Source organism: Gouania willdenowi, chromosome 16 (genome assembly GCF_900634775.1).
Source record: "Gouania willdenowi chromosome 16, fGouWil2.1, whole genome shotgun sequence".
Classification (NCBI taxonomy): Eukaryota; Metazoa; Chordata; class Actinopteri; order Blenniiformes; family Gobiesocidae; genus Gouania; species Gouania willdenowi.
Window position 1 is genome coordinate 12,549,884 of NC_041059.1, and position 14,978 is coordinate 12,564,861.

Consider the following 14,978-nt stretch of genomic DNA (forward strand, 5'->3'; position numbering starts at 1 on the left):
AGCCAGTTGCTTGTCCCTGTAATGTGTACTTAAGAGTGTTGCTTAGAATGAAACTTGAGGAACTGTAATCACAGGGCTGTGCACTCAGCCATATGGACATATGTCTAAGCATATGTGTTCTCAACTGTGAGCACCCTTATCAGCGTGAGTATTAAAGTCTGAGGTCAAGAGTCAATTCAATTCCACTCAGTCAATTTGGGAGATTAATTGAAATTCAATTTTGCTCACACCCTGGATATCCTCTTCCTTTTAACAGTGACCTTGAAAGAAGCACCCCATACCATGTGCAAATGATTATTGTAGCTTCACTGAAAAAATAGATTTCAATACCATGCACCAGGAGTTCCTCTCATGCATTTCTGTACTCCATGTAACCTCATTACCTAAACAGTGCACCACTTTTCTATAATTAGATTGATATTTATGGAAAAACAGCAATCTTGCATTTTTATGGAAAAGTGGCAATTCTTTGTAGAGCTTTGTTAAATATTAACTACCATATTCTCTTTTCATGCATATAAACAATAATACAGTTTTTGTTTACGTTGCATATTTACAATGTACCTCTGTACTGATGTTTATGCATTGAATGTATTCAGATATTTTCTTTCACATTTGTATAACCATATTTCAAAATTATTTAAACTGCTGTTGTTCATTACTATTAAGTATTTCTACCAAAAAATGACTGTTATGTATTGTCTATTTTCTAGGGCATGTACAGCTGCTGTAGCTTTGAAGATGAAACTGCACCAGGTGGAGCTAAATCTTTGTCCACGCATCATCACACTGCAATGGTTACAGTCCCTTCCCAGTCACACATGGTTTCAACAACCATGACAAACCCAGCCATAGCCATGGGGCAACAGCAACCACCGCAGCAGCAGCCACAGACAGTCTACAAATCACCTCTGCCGGGTTCTCCTCCCACCGTGGTGCATTCTGGAAGTGCAATGGGTCCTTCAAGCACCCCACTTGCAGGTGCACCCCTCCCATGCTCCACCTTCCTGCCTCGCCCAGACCGCAGACTTGCTGTAGTGGATCGCTGGAAACTGCCAAAATCGGTTACAAGTGCTAATCCAATGGCTGTGAGAGGGGGCATCACTGACATTGGACCCTTTGCACAGAAACTCCCACCAAACTGGGCTTCAGCTGCTGGAGGGGCTGGGGGACTTGATGGCTATAAAAGATACTATGGTCCCATTGACCCTGAGGGACTGGGGCCCTGCATGGAGCAACCAGCAGGGTCCCAGACCCCCAAGACTATGCCGAGGGGCCACCCCCAGCCTCCTCCTGCCAGTGTGGCCTTCTACTCAGAGAAGGGTGTGGACCATGGAGTGGGGAAGAGGGTGTTAGGAGGTGGCAGTGGAGGTCAGGGGAAAGGTGCTGTTAAACCTCTGGGCACTCCTAGACAGCCTCCCAAGAGTCAGGCCCCTTTGCCTCCTACACCCCCACTGCCACACCCCTCTCCCCCTCTCCCCTCATCTTTCTGGAGAAAACGCAGGCCCAAGAAGCCCAAAGAGCCGGGTGGCCCACTGTATGAGAACATTTTGCCCCTGGGGCGTCGGGTAGGACAACGAGATGGAGTAAGAGAGGGCGGAGGGAGGAGGGCACGCCCCCTCTCTCCCCCACTCTCACTCCCTGTACCAGTACCCCTCAGCCCCTCTTACACACCCCCTTCTCCCTCTGAGTCCTTGCACTATACATCCTCATCTTCTTCGTCAACCACTTCGTCCACATCCACGTCCACATCTGCCTCATCTTCTCGGTCTACTTCTCCAACCTATTCTTACAGCTCCTCCAGGAGCACACGAGACAGGACTGGTGGAATAGATGGGGAGGATGATGATGATGATGAGGAGCTGACCGAGGAGTCAAGTCTTTTACTTGGAAGAGGGAGAGAAAGAAAACGCTCTATAATCCGGCCTCGCTCCCTAAGCCACGGCCGCCTACCTCCACCCATACCCCCCAGAAAACCACGCACATCCTGGGGTGATAGAGAAAGAGAACATGAGAGAGAAAGAGGTGGAAGCCAACTCTCACAGCTTCAAGAGTGGTGGGCAAGCTGGAGTGAGCGAGAGAGGAGTGGAGCAGGTGGAGATCCTGAGAGACAAAAACGGGAAAAGAAGAGGAGGAAAGAGAAGGAGAAAGAAAAGAAGAAGAAGAAAAAGACCAAAAAGAGGAAAAAGAGAGAAGAGAGGGAACGAGAGCGAGAAAGAGAAAGAAAGCGTAGAAAAGATAAAAAGAAGAAAAAGAAGGCACTAAAGACAAAGAAAAGAAAAAAATCCACAGGGGGAAAACTCTCTGAGCCAGAAGAGGGAGATGTAGAGCCAGAAAGAGAAGGGGAGGCAGAAGAAGACAGGGAAGGAGGAATACAAGATTATTCCTCATTTTCTGCCCAGTATAGAAATACATTTGGGGAAAAGAATAGGGATTCATGGGAAGGAGAAAGAGGAAGGAGAGAAGGAGGAGAGGATGGCAATGACAGGGAAGATCAGGACAGTAGTAGAAGTAGGGAGCGGCGTCCCAAATCATCACACTCTCATTCTCGTCATCACACACCCAGTAAGCGCTACCCTAACCTGAATAAGCTGCCCGCCTCTGTCAAATTCTGGGTTAATGGAAGAGGAGATGGTTCGAATACTCCACCAACATCTTTCCATCCAGTACTTCCTTCATCTAAGCGTCGAAGAAGTAGTGTGATAGATCGAGGCAATAGTGGTAGAGTTGGAGAGCGACGACCTCTGTTAATGCATCACGAAAAAGAAAAAGCACAGACAAGAGAAGGGCTATCATTCCATGAGTGGGATTCTGAGGATGAGGAGGAAGAAGAAGAAGAGGATAGAGAAAGACTAAGGGATCAAAGGGGAAGGAGAACAGGTAAGGGGGCGGTTTCTGAATCCGAGAGGGATCGCGCCAGAGTTGAGGACAGTTATTCAGATGAGGGCTCCTCTGGAGAATTTGGTCGTTTTGAAAGATACTGGGAGGGAGAAGCAGCAGGTAGCAGCTCTGGTATAGGTGGCATAGGGGGAGGAAGCTGGTTTTTTGGTACCTACCCCTCAAGAGAGAAGGGTGGCAGCATTAACAGTCGAGATGATTCCTTACTTGGTAGTAGAGCAGAAGGGTGGATCGGTGGTGATTTTTGGGGATCAGGACCTGGTGGTGGTTGGGGATCTGGGGGAGGGAGTGGAGGATTGTGTTCTCAGTGGCCACCGCCTCCTGCAGCCTTTCCTCCACCAAGGCGGTACTGGTCTATGGATAAAATACCTGTGAAGGGAGAGAAAAAATGGAAAGGTGGAGAAAAGAGTCGAGGGCGAACAAGGGAGAGAAGAGAGGAATCAATGCGGGCAACCATGTGCTCCTGTAGTCTGTACCCTCAACCTCATCCATATCCACATCCCCACAGCCGCCAACACATGTCACACTCCAAAAGAAGGTCCTCCGCACTTTCTCATAGCCAGGAAGAGCTTCTCCCCCACTGCCACAGCTTCAGCGGAGGGAGCCATCCCAAACCTCTGCCTCCTAAACCAGATCCTATTCAGGCCAAATCCGGCAGCCAGTCTAACCTCAGTCTCAGCACACAACCCACAGACCATCCACCACAGCCTTCACCATCACCACCAACGCAGGCATCCTTGTCTCCAACTTCTCTTCCAATGCCCATACCACCACCACCCTCTACATCCTCTGTCTCCCCACCAGCTGGGGTAGGGATGTCAGGCCAGGCCCAAGCTCAGGCTTCAGCCAGTGCCAAACTCCAATATCAGAGACTGCGCTCAGTGCCACAGCCAAGGAGGTTTTACTCCCCCCACCTGCCACTCAAAGCCAAAAGCCTGTGTTCACGTCGAGGGTCAGCCCACTTTTCTAGCCTAGAGAGTGAAGTATGACAGGGGGAGAGGAGAGAGGGAGACATGGGAGCAAGAACCAATGCTAAAGTGAACCAAGGTGCCACTGCAGTTGGTGGCAGGGACATCACCAGTGATATAGCTGCTATGGAGACCCTAGGAAATCATCTAGCAGCCATCACTTTGGGATCTAGTTTGGACAGTAGAATTTTTGCTAACACTGCTCTTTGCGAAGGCAATACTGCTTCCACCCGCTCTATAGTACGCATCCTAGTAAGGGCAACAGTGAGACGTCACACCAGAGTGAGCTATCTACCTTTGGATGTTTACCATGATGATAAGTACGAGGGTGTGGATGCGTCGCCGGGGACAGCAGCACCAGAACTTCTCTGCTCAGAAATGAGCTTAGTGATGTCATCTTCGGTTCTCCTCCCCTCCCCAAGCAACAACTGAAGATAACAGTGGTCTCCAATTTGTGAGTAATGATGTCATGTTTGCACCCCCCAACACACACACACACCCACACAAATTCACACACACACATACACACACACACACACACACACACACACACACACACACACACACACGCACACACACACACACACACACACACAATCACACACTCACAAAGAACGTCTCCCTCCCTCTGGCTTTGAGAACCCACCTCAGTGGAAGTTGCCTATATATGGTCAACAGAGTCTGGCGCCCTGTCCTCATTAGCTGTTGGCTTTTGGACTGAATTGTCAGACAGCTCCTCAGTTTTGGATAAGATGACCCTCTTCTCCTCCCTTTTGTAAGTCAGTTGATATGAAAAGCAATGCTTTCACCTCTCTCGTGCACTGTCCTCTCACTGGGCAGAGAGGACGGTGCTACTTACTTGCTCTGTGACCTCATAAGACCATGGGACCCATCTAGCTCTACCCCAGGACCATCTGCGTGATGTCATGTTTTACAGACACTCTTTTAACCAATCAGAATGAAGATAAGATGCTCCTCCTCTGTCCTGTTTAAGCTTAACATGTGGTCCAACCAGAACTTGAACGAGTATCAAGAAATTTGTAAAACAATCCGAACTTAAAAAAAAGAGTAAAAGTAACAATATGAACAAAAAAAAAATATGTAGCCAATTTCGATTTCCTGTCTGCCTTTTTTGCCTTCTTTACAGACTTTGTTCCTACCAATTATTTTTTTTCCCCACTCTATATCTTTTTCTGATTGTGTTAATGTGTTAATAAAGAGGAAGCTGGATGTGGCTTGTATTGGAAGTGGGAATGACTCAAAAGCAATGGTTTCTCCAGTAGCTTCTTCAGTAAATTGGTTTTAGGTTATTATTTTTTTCATTGATACAGCGTCATCTTTTCTTTTTACATGTAAACAATGCATAAACCTGTAAGTAGAGTAAAGATTTGTGCAATATCTGTAATTGGCACTAGATGGCTGCATATTATTAAAATCAGATTTAAGACAGTTTTGCAAGAAGCTTCAGGTGAGTTTAATAATGATCGCTGCTTGTTACTAAGCATGAGGTGGGCATGATCCTTATTACTAAATTCCGATATGAAAGCTTTAAGGTAGAGTTCATTCCTAGGGTAAAATAAAGTGCAGTTCAATTTTAAATGCTCAATAGATACAGATTTAGGCTGAGATTAGAGATGTCGGATTATTTCAAGCACAATTTATCATCCCTTCTTCAGACTGTGTACCACAAATGCACAATTTCCAGATGGAACATATTTTGTAATATCTTTGCATTCTGTGGACATTAAGTGAAGCTGCTTTTACTGCAACATTTACTATATTTAATTAAGGAATGAATAACTGAGTGCCAAGAAACTTGTACTTGGAAAAGAAAATATTTTCTCTGAAGACTAAAAGACATACTGTGAATGATTGGAAGTGCACACAGTAGCTGAGACCTCACTGAAAGCAGTCAGCGATAACTCCTGCTAAGATTATCAGATGACTGTTTGACTCAGAGCAATATTCCCACCTTCAATGTGATTTGGATGCATCAGTACATCTACTTGCATCCAAAAAGATGTTGTCCTTTTTTCCTTATATTTTATGATTTAATCGGAGCCAGGTCAGATGTTCATTATTTTCAGTTATTTTCCAACTTGTTTGACTGATTTCATCTATTTGGATCAGAAGTTACAGTGCAATTAAAAGTCAGAATCGGGCTCCGCGTGCCCAGTGTGATAAGAGATGCTACATGTTAAAGGGTGCAAAGCACTTTGTAGCATCTTACATCCTGTGAGCCGTGCCAAAAGCCATCTATCAGTTTAACTGTGCCAGAATTGCAGTGCATATCTTTTTAAGTCTACAACGACATCCCTCACACTAAAACCAGCCACAGCCCAGCTCTTCTTCTATTGTAGTTGAATGTAGCTTTGACATGATGTAGCAAAAGAACACATTATTTTAAATTTTGTAGCTTTTTGGATGCTGTTGATTATAAGGAGGTGGGATTCACCTGCTGTTTGAGCGGCTGTGCTGTGTTATGTTTGTGCATGTCACAGATCAAAGGGTTAGTCGACCTTTTTACTCTTTCCTTTGCCTATTAAGTACAGACTATACATTTTACCTGCAAATGGATTGTTTCTTCTATGTCCCTGTGGGGCATTTTTAAAATAATCCCTTGTTTATTTAAGATATGCCTTTGCCCGTTTTCCCTCCTTTGAAAGCCCAATAACCATTGCATGTGTAGCTTAATGGAATCTAAAAGATTTCTGGAGGGAGGGTTGTTCATTTGAATTTATAGCAAATGCTTAGAACCCAGAGCAGCCATCTTTTAGTGAAGCTAGAAAGTAAGTCGGTCTGCACCCCAACTGTGAAAACAGGCTACTACTCCGTGGTAGTCACAGTGATTTTCAACCAATCAACAGGGCTTAAACCTGGTATGTCATTGAGCATTTTTTATTTATTTATTATTATTTCTACTGAGGCGCTAATACTTAAGTCTGTGACTGCATGAACAGAAGTCACTCTTTAAAACTTTTTTGCCTTTTTTTTGTTTGTTTGATACTTCATTTTGTTTTTCGCTGAGAAAAAGAATATATTAAAATATACTGTTTTGAGAATGTACCATGTTATACTGTGATTTAACTAAAATTTTATTGTATTTAATTATCAGTTGAAATTATGTCATTTAACTATAAAGATATATATATGTAAAAAAAATAAATATATACATATATATACACATACAGGTATATATATTAGTTACGTTTGATATATTTGGAGGAAGTGTTAGATGAAATAGTTTTTAAATGTTTTAGCTTTGTAGCGACTCTAGACACCGATCTCATTTTGAATTTTGATTCCTCCTATATGACTGTGAAGACATTAGTGCCTGTGACAAAAAAGAAAAGTAAAAGTCTAAACTCTATTCATCTGTATCTACTATACCTTTCAGTCTGTCACTCATCTACACCCACCTGGCATTACTTTTCTGACATTTGTGTGTGTGTGTGGGTGTGTATGTGTGTGTGCGCACGTGTGTGTGTTTGTGTGTCACACATTCTGCTGAATAAGTTTCTTTCTGTGTTTTGATTTCTTTGTTCTAATTTAAAGAGCTCGGATCATTTCCCACCTCTCCATCTTTAAATTTGCTCTGCTCTGGTTCTTGAATTACAACTTTAGTTTTTTTGTCTTTTTATTTTCAGTAGGTAACTTTGGTTTTGAGTCAGCTCATTCCTCTGTCTGTCTCTCACTTAGCAAAAAACAGAGACCAGTGGATACTGTGTTCTTGCTCCTTTTGACTGGTTGTTGTTGATGATGATCAAATATTTGACTGATGATCTAAATAATGAACATTGTTACTATTACTGATGTGATTGAAGTGTGTATCTGACGACCACACCACTGTAGCAGGTCTGGGCTGTACCACACCACCAGCGAGCAAGTAGGGCCTCTGTTGCTATGGTGTTGCCATGGCATTTTTCATGGCGTTGCCATGGTGTTCTCTGCACCGCTGCTACCTGGTGCCTGATGGGTAATATACTATATGTCCCTTGCTTTCTCCAAAGTAGTTATCAAAGATCTGATATACTCTCCATCTGTGCTCAGTGCTGACCTTAACAAATGCGGTGTTGAACAAAATGTTTTTGAAAAGTTCCTTTAAATCAGTTCTGAGGGGCATCAGGGTCGTGATGTGTCTGCTGTCAATGCTGATCTAGACTGGACTGGTTTAGCTTCTCATGGCTATGAGTGTTTTTTTTTTTGTTTAGTTTTTTTTATTACCCTAGTTTTTTTCTTTTAATCAAAATTGTCTACTGTTTGTTATCCTTAATGTATGATATCACATTAGTCTGAATCAGAACTCTGTAGGGTTTTTTTTGCACTTGCATACTTTTCCTATTGAACATATTGTGCTAAGAGGAAACGACATGCATGTAAAGTGCATGTATGGGGTGCCGATTGTAAAGTTGCGCATGCGAAAATAAACAGCAACTTTTTGCAAAATATAGCAACAAACCACATTTAAAAAACGTATGTGAATTTTTTAATGCTACTTTTAAACAGATTTAGAGCAATGCTTAAAAATATAATGTTAATGCTATATGTAAATGTTAACTGTAAATCTAAATGTTAAATATAAATGTTAAAGGTATGGTAGGCGATTTTCAAAAGCTAGCATGATTTTGAATGTCGCCTCCCTGATGGCTCCGCCTTTACCCCCTCGACCCTCCCCTCTGTGCTCGTCTCACTCACGTGCACCCGCACAGCTGCTGCAGGAGCAGACCTCAGCTCATCAATGTATTGTATAGAAACGTCGTTGTCTCATATCTTATTGAGCAGTAAGTAAACAATAAACTTTACCATTATTTGTCAAAAACCTGACTAAAAACTCTGTTTTAACTCTGTCAGAGGTGATGCATTTTCAGTGTGAGCTCGTGCATGTGAGGGATCGAGAACGAGCAGGGAGACGTGATTGGTTAAAAAATTGGTTTGTTTTTTTCCATTGGTTGAAGTTATTACAGGTTTACAGCTGTGACAGATGATGGATTTTCTTCGTTCCTTTTTCAGAGCACATAAGATCTTCATTTCTGTCAGGACATAAAGACAATTTCAACCAAAAACCTAAAAAGTGTATCTGGAGGAAATCGCCAACCCTAGCTTTAAATCTAAATCTAAATGTCACAGGTGAAACTAAATATTTAGCTAATATGCAAAATGAGCTTTTATTTTGGTACCTCTGGTAAATGTGCATATTTTTTAACAATAAAAGAAATGTCACAAATTTCACAAATATTGCTGTAAATCTTGTCAAAAGTAAAAACAAAATGTGGATTGTGGCTAAATGTTGCAAAAAGATGCTGTTTATTTTAGCGTGTGCAACTTTACAATCGGTGCCCTCTGTGCATGTGAGAAATCATTAATATCCCTCCTTGGCTTGCGTTTCATCTACTGTCATTACTAAAAGAAACCATTCACCCACTTTACCATGCATGAATATTTAACACAATAATCCACACATCACTCAGGCAAGTTTCCACCAATGTTAAGCATTGCTTCAAGTAGGCTGATTATTTGCACATGGCTCAATCTAACTCTGCAATGCTCCAAACACAAAGAACATCACACAGATATTAATGCTGCTCTAATTTTCATTCATATAAAATTCCACGGACTGTCTGTTCTCTGAGTTTGCTCTGCACCGTTCTGTCAATTCTAATCCGTCAATTCCTATTTAAACAGGTCGTGTTCAATTTATTTTGCATGGAGCCTCTGCTTTTGACTCACCTCCTCGTCTTAATCCACTTTGATTTATCACATTTGATCAAAACGTATGCGCTGAGCAGTCCAGCCTGGTACAGTGTGCTCCAGTCATAAAGGCCTGAGTTTGAGAGAGCCCCATGTTGAGTCAGGCTCCTCCTTTCTATTGGCCCATGACTTCAGAAATAAAATGTGTGGTGCTCCAGAATTTAAACAGGGTCCTCATGGGCTGAATTGACCATGAACTTTATTTTAGGAAATACAGGAGTACCACATGTTGCAGTTCCAGGTCTTGGGCATTATTTATCAGAGAGAGAGCACTGACACCCACAGAAACCAGTATGTATGTGTTTTTCAGCATCATAAAAAGGCCCAGCTTTGCTCTAGTAACCTTGCCAAGACTACAGGCCTACTTATGTGTTGCTAAGGTGGGTTGCTAGTTGAGTGATGTTGCTCATTGCCCCGACTGCTCTGGTCTATGCTCTAATTTAAATGTGTTAGTTAATTTGACATTGTCTGTCTGGGGTTGGGCTGGAGGGTCAGTGCTGCACTTACTTCCTGAGAAATGCTTCATAAAATAAGATTCTCTTTAATTATTCCCAGTGTTGCTGTGTTTTTTTTTCTTTCTTGTGTCACAAATGCCATTATAAAGATGGGCTTTGAGTTTGTGTCAGTGCTGTGAGCGTGTGCATTATTTGTTGTGCCTGTGTTTTCCATACAAGTTGTGATTCAATCAAAAACATTTCAAAAGAAGATTTTTTTTTTTTTGAAGAGCTCGAACAGTATCTTTGGCAAGCTGACAGTACTCAGCGTGAGTGTGTGTGTGTGTGTGTGTGCCCGTATGTGTATGCTAGAGTCTACACATCATTGCCAGCCTGCAAATAGTTCATAGGGTTTCTTGGTACTTGTCAGAGGGCTGCTTTGATCCACCCGACACAATCCACTTGTTTTGTTCTCGAACAGAGCAACACACACTGCCTCAAATCTCTGCTTGGGCCAGCTGCTGGCAAGTCAGAAGCATCTGACCTGCAGTATTTCTACCACAACAAGAAATGTTCTCATCAAGCTAAATTAATTGAATTGAGCTGAATTCACTGGAAAAAAACCCTGCCACAACAATACAATAGATGAAGACAACTGCACTTCATTTTTTTGTTTTATCTTTTTGGGCTATTTTAGACTAGTCTGCCAGAATTAATCAAACTAGTAATAATAGAAATAAAAGCAATAGATACCAGTAAAAATGTTACAACCAGTCATTTGTATTTTTGTCCTACCTTCGCCTTAGCCAAGCATAAGGACCGTCCTAGCATCACGACACGTGATATTCTATTGGACTGTTGGGAAGGCTTTAAATATGTTTAATTTGGTTCCCCTTGCACTTATTGTCTACTAATTAGACCTGCTTTGTCAGTATGATGGGCTAATGGCTAATTACTTGTGAGGACTTGGTACATTCACTGATGACTTAACGCTCTAATAAGATTGAGTTGTAGACATTTGGGTATGTGTAGCCAAACACTGATCTAAGGTCAATACTTCTTTTTGCTTCATGATTCTGATAAGTTTTTTTTAACTCACATGTGTCAAACTCAAGGCCCAGGGGCCAAATCCACCCCTTTAGAGCATCTACTTCAGCCTGCAGGAAAAAGCAAAAAAGAATCACTGTGTATATGACCAACTACATCAGTTGTAGATATCTCCAAAATAATACACAATTTCAATAAGACTCTACAATATTAGTAGGGCTCACAGTTTCCTGCATGCTTTTATCACATGATGGCAGCCGTTTTTGCAACATGAGTATGCGAGTTAAGGGCACGTTAACCATCCTCCTGCTTTGACATCTTTCTATTTTGATTCAGAGCTATGCTAATAGCAGTATCCCAGCTAGATCTCTCCCCGCAACTGAGCATGCGCCAGTTTTGCTTCGGTGCTTCTGCCTTTGTCACACCCGGATATCCCGCCCTAAACCACAACACTGCCTCATGATTGATTCGAATCATGAGGCAGTCGGTTTGGTTGCGAAAGGCAAAGGCGGGAGAAGCATAAGATGGATTCTGGTGTTTGTGAACACCAGGAGAATCCATCTTGCAGGCAAGGTTAACGTTTTTGGCCCCTGACCTGAAATGAGTTTGACACCCCTGCTTTATACTACTTTACACTTATAGACTCTGTGTTTATCACGTGGTTCATCATACATCACTGGCTATGATTTCTTTATGGATGGTAAAATTAGGAATTATTAAATTAAAAATAAATCTCTTTTTTTTTTTTTTTTGCATGCAGTAGAAATATGTTTTTTTTTTTTTATCTCCAAGCCTAAAATTATTCCACAACACATCTGTGATTGAAATATAGTTTGTGATTGGTCCTTTGTCCTACCTGTTTCTCTTCATACCTTTTCCCTGCCACTTGAGTTTCAACAGACTAACATGCAAACAACAGCTGTCACACATAAATCTTATGGGGACAAAAACACGTAACTGTACACACACGTATGTTTGTATATGGAGAAAGTGTCCCTGCTGAGGTGGAGCAGATTGATCCTGTACTGATCTGCCACCAGCTCCATGGGGATTTGTAACTCATGTCTGTGGTGCAGGGTTTCACACTTCCTTGCTCTCTTTTTGTCTCAGCCCACCCCTCCTTCCTCTTCCTCTCTCTCTCTCTGTCTGTTTTATTTTTTCTTGCTCTAAAGGCACTAGTGTTGTCGCTTGTCATGCAGTGTGCCAGCCCCATGCCCCGGCACCCTTCCACTCTCTGTGTTACTTAGTATTCTGCCAATAACTTCATTTGTCTTTCTGTTTAGGTTTTTATCACAGCTTGGTTTCATCTGAATGACTAAGTAATGTCATCTATTCTTCACCTCACTCTATCACAGGTTATTCTTCCTGTAGAAGCATTCTATCTTTCCTGTGGGATTTTCCTCCCTTGGATTCCCTTTATGTTTCTGCTCCTCTGGTGACATGTGCATGTTACACATCAAACATATGTGTGTTCATAAAAAGGACTGTACATGTGCAGAATACACAGTTTATGTATTTTACATTTTTGCCCCACGATTATACAGTACATAGGGAAAGTGTACACTGTTTCGCTTTTATCATGTGTGCAGCGCTGCAGGGTTGTACAACTCATCAGCTTGATCTCTAAAGTTGAAAAAAACATCCAAGCAGCTTTTCATCTCCATCTTTTTTTCCCACAGCGAGACAGCCAGACTTCCGTTTCCTTCATTTTCATCTGAGCCACACTGAGTCATGACCTGGGGCAAATGAGCTAACTGTCACAAAGCTAATATGTGCTTAAAAAGCAACGATATGTGCCTGTGCAGCATGGGATTTTTTTTGTTCAATATATCATTGCATAGCTTTTTTATTTCCATGCATGCGGGTTTACAAAAGTTTTTTTTTTCTTTTTTGTTGCAGGCTGTAATCCTTATCATGATGAGTGAAATGTGTTTGGATAATTGAACAGTTGAATCATTTTTAACTCAGGCTCAGCTGCACCTCCAGCATCTCTTTGTTTGTGGCTCAAATTCAAGCCTGAGCTTTGTGCTGTATTTATTAAGTGCTCCCCTTGAAATTCACCAACTTCCCTTTTTTTAAAAAAAAAAAAAAAACTAATGGAAAGGCACTTAAACATGTCATTATTCATTTTTGGAAATGTTCAACTTAAAACTCTAAATCCAGGTTTGATTAATTGATCGCTTCTTGTATGATACGGATTTAAAAAAAAAAAAGGGTTAGCTTGTTAGCTCATCAATACATAACGTGAAATCCTAAACAGCCTGGCACTGATGGTCTAAAACTCTATTACATTTACATAATAGTTAGACCAAATGAGGCGTCAGGCATTTATTTGGGCTGAAGCCACAAAGCGTTTGCATTTACTCCCAAAGTGGATTGATTTATCGTCAAAATAGTGGCCGACTCTTTTATGTGGAGCAAGTAAACAACTAATGAAAAATGTATTTCACCTCTAATCAAAGCATCTTCAGTTATCGGTTTATTTGTGTACCAATTTGTAGTTTTTACTATTACAGCTTGTTTGTCTGTAAATAATCGCAATGAGAGTATAGAGCGTAAGCTGCTTTGTCTGCAATCGCTCCCTGTGGCTGAATGTTTACATTTCTACAACTGTAGGCTATTGGTTTGGTCTATCAAGGATTATCCCTACTTTATCTAGGTCACAAAAACTCTTCTTTACTCTCCTTATTTGCCTGTGTGTGCTGCCTCTTGCCCGATATAGGAATTTATCTTAAAATACTTAAATGAAGACAAACATATCTTTACACGTTGACAATTTGTCCCATGAACAGCTTATCCAATCGCATCCTTCTGCTCGCTCATGCTGCGATAAGACAGAATTTAGCCAACAGATGAGAAATTAACTCATTGTTAGTAACTGCACATACTGTGAAATGTAATTTAAGTTTACAAGTTTGCTCATACGTTGCTTATCTACAGTATGTGCAGATGATCTATTGCTTGGCTACAGTTCTTCAAACATGACGTCCAGGGTCATTAACTCTGCACTAATTAAGTGAAGATTAAACTTGTCAAACAAAAGCATCTCATTCATCAAAACCATTAGAAATGTGCATGCAAAACTGAAACTCCCATATAATTCACTAATTGTCTTACAAGAGCTCATTTGTTACAGGAGAAGAATGCAGTCTTTTAGGATATTACAAAAAGACACAAATGTTGAATATAATATATATTCTTATATTGGATAGGCTGATATTAACCAACACTAGTTTCCTATTCCAATATCAACTCATACGACATGCATAGGCCTTTTTCACATCATGGATCTTCAATTCATTGGTTTTCTGTTGGAGAGATTGCAAACAGTTCTTCAAATAAAATATGTATTGACAGATGAAATCAGGGTAAAACTACAAAACACACAGAAAACACAGGTTTACACCATGTAAATGAATCTCTGATAGCAACATAAAACACACCAAACGGGTGATAAACACTGCTGACGATCAGGCACATTACCAAAGTTTAGTTGGGAAAGAAAAAAGGAATGATGAGTTAGTGTTGATAGGTACAGTTACCACGTAGAAAATGAATTACCCACAGTGATGTGGTACTTGTACAACTATTGCAAAGGGTTCAAATATAACCTTGAACGCCACATGAATCGAACCGTTAAACAATCATTGAGTGGTGGTATAAACTGTTGGATCAGGGCAGCACAAATTAGTTTTCCTGTACTGATTGTAAAAATTGATACCGAAATAAACCTGTATTAGCCTACCTGTTTATCCTAAGTTATATATGGGTACTCACCACCGGATACACTTATTCAGTCAAATAAATTCTCCTCAGAGTGGTGGTCTCCGTTGATTTATTTTAACTGGACCTTCCAAAGACAGCAAGCTGGCACAGTTGGAAG

At 41.3% G+C, this 14,978-nt stretch overlaps 1 protein-coding gene across 4 annotated transcripts in view; it reads left to right on the forward strand.

Moving 5' to 3' along the window:
* grin2db (glutamate receptor, ionotropic, N-methyl D-aspartate 2D, b) overlaps positions 1-14,978 on the forward strand; it is a 78,783-nt gene that overhangs the window by 58,216 nt on the left and 5,589 nt on the right. For 3 of the 4 annotated variants that reach the window (XR_003675807.1, XR_003675805.1, XR_003675806.1), the window contains exon 16: positions 714-4,320. Coding sequence is in view for 1 of the 4 variants with exons in the window: in XM_028470767.1 (XP_028326568.1) it covers positions 714-3,887 (3,174 nt within the window). In the remaining 3 variants the exon portion in view is untranslated. Of the gene's footprint in view, positions 1-713; positions 8,764-14,978 lie in introns of those variants that run through there. The other variant, XM_028470767.1, reaches the window with a different exon arrangement.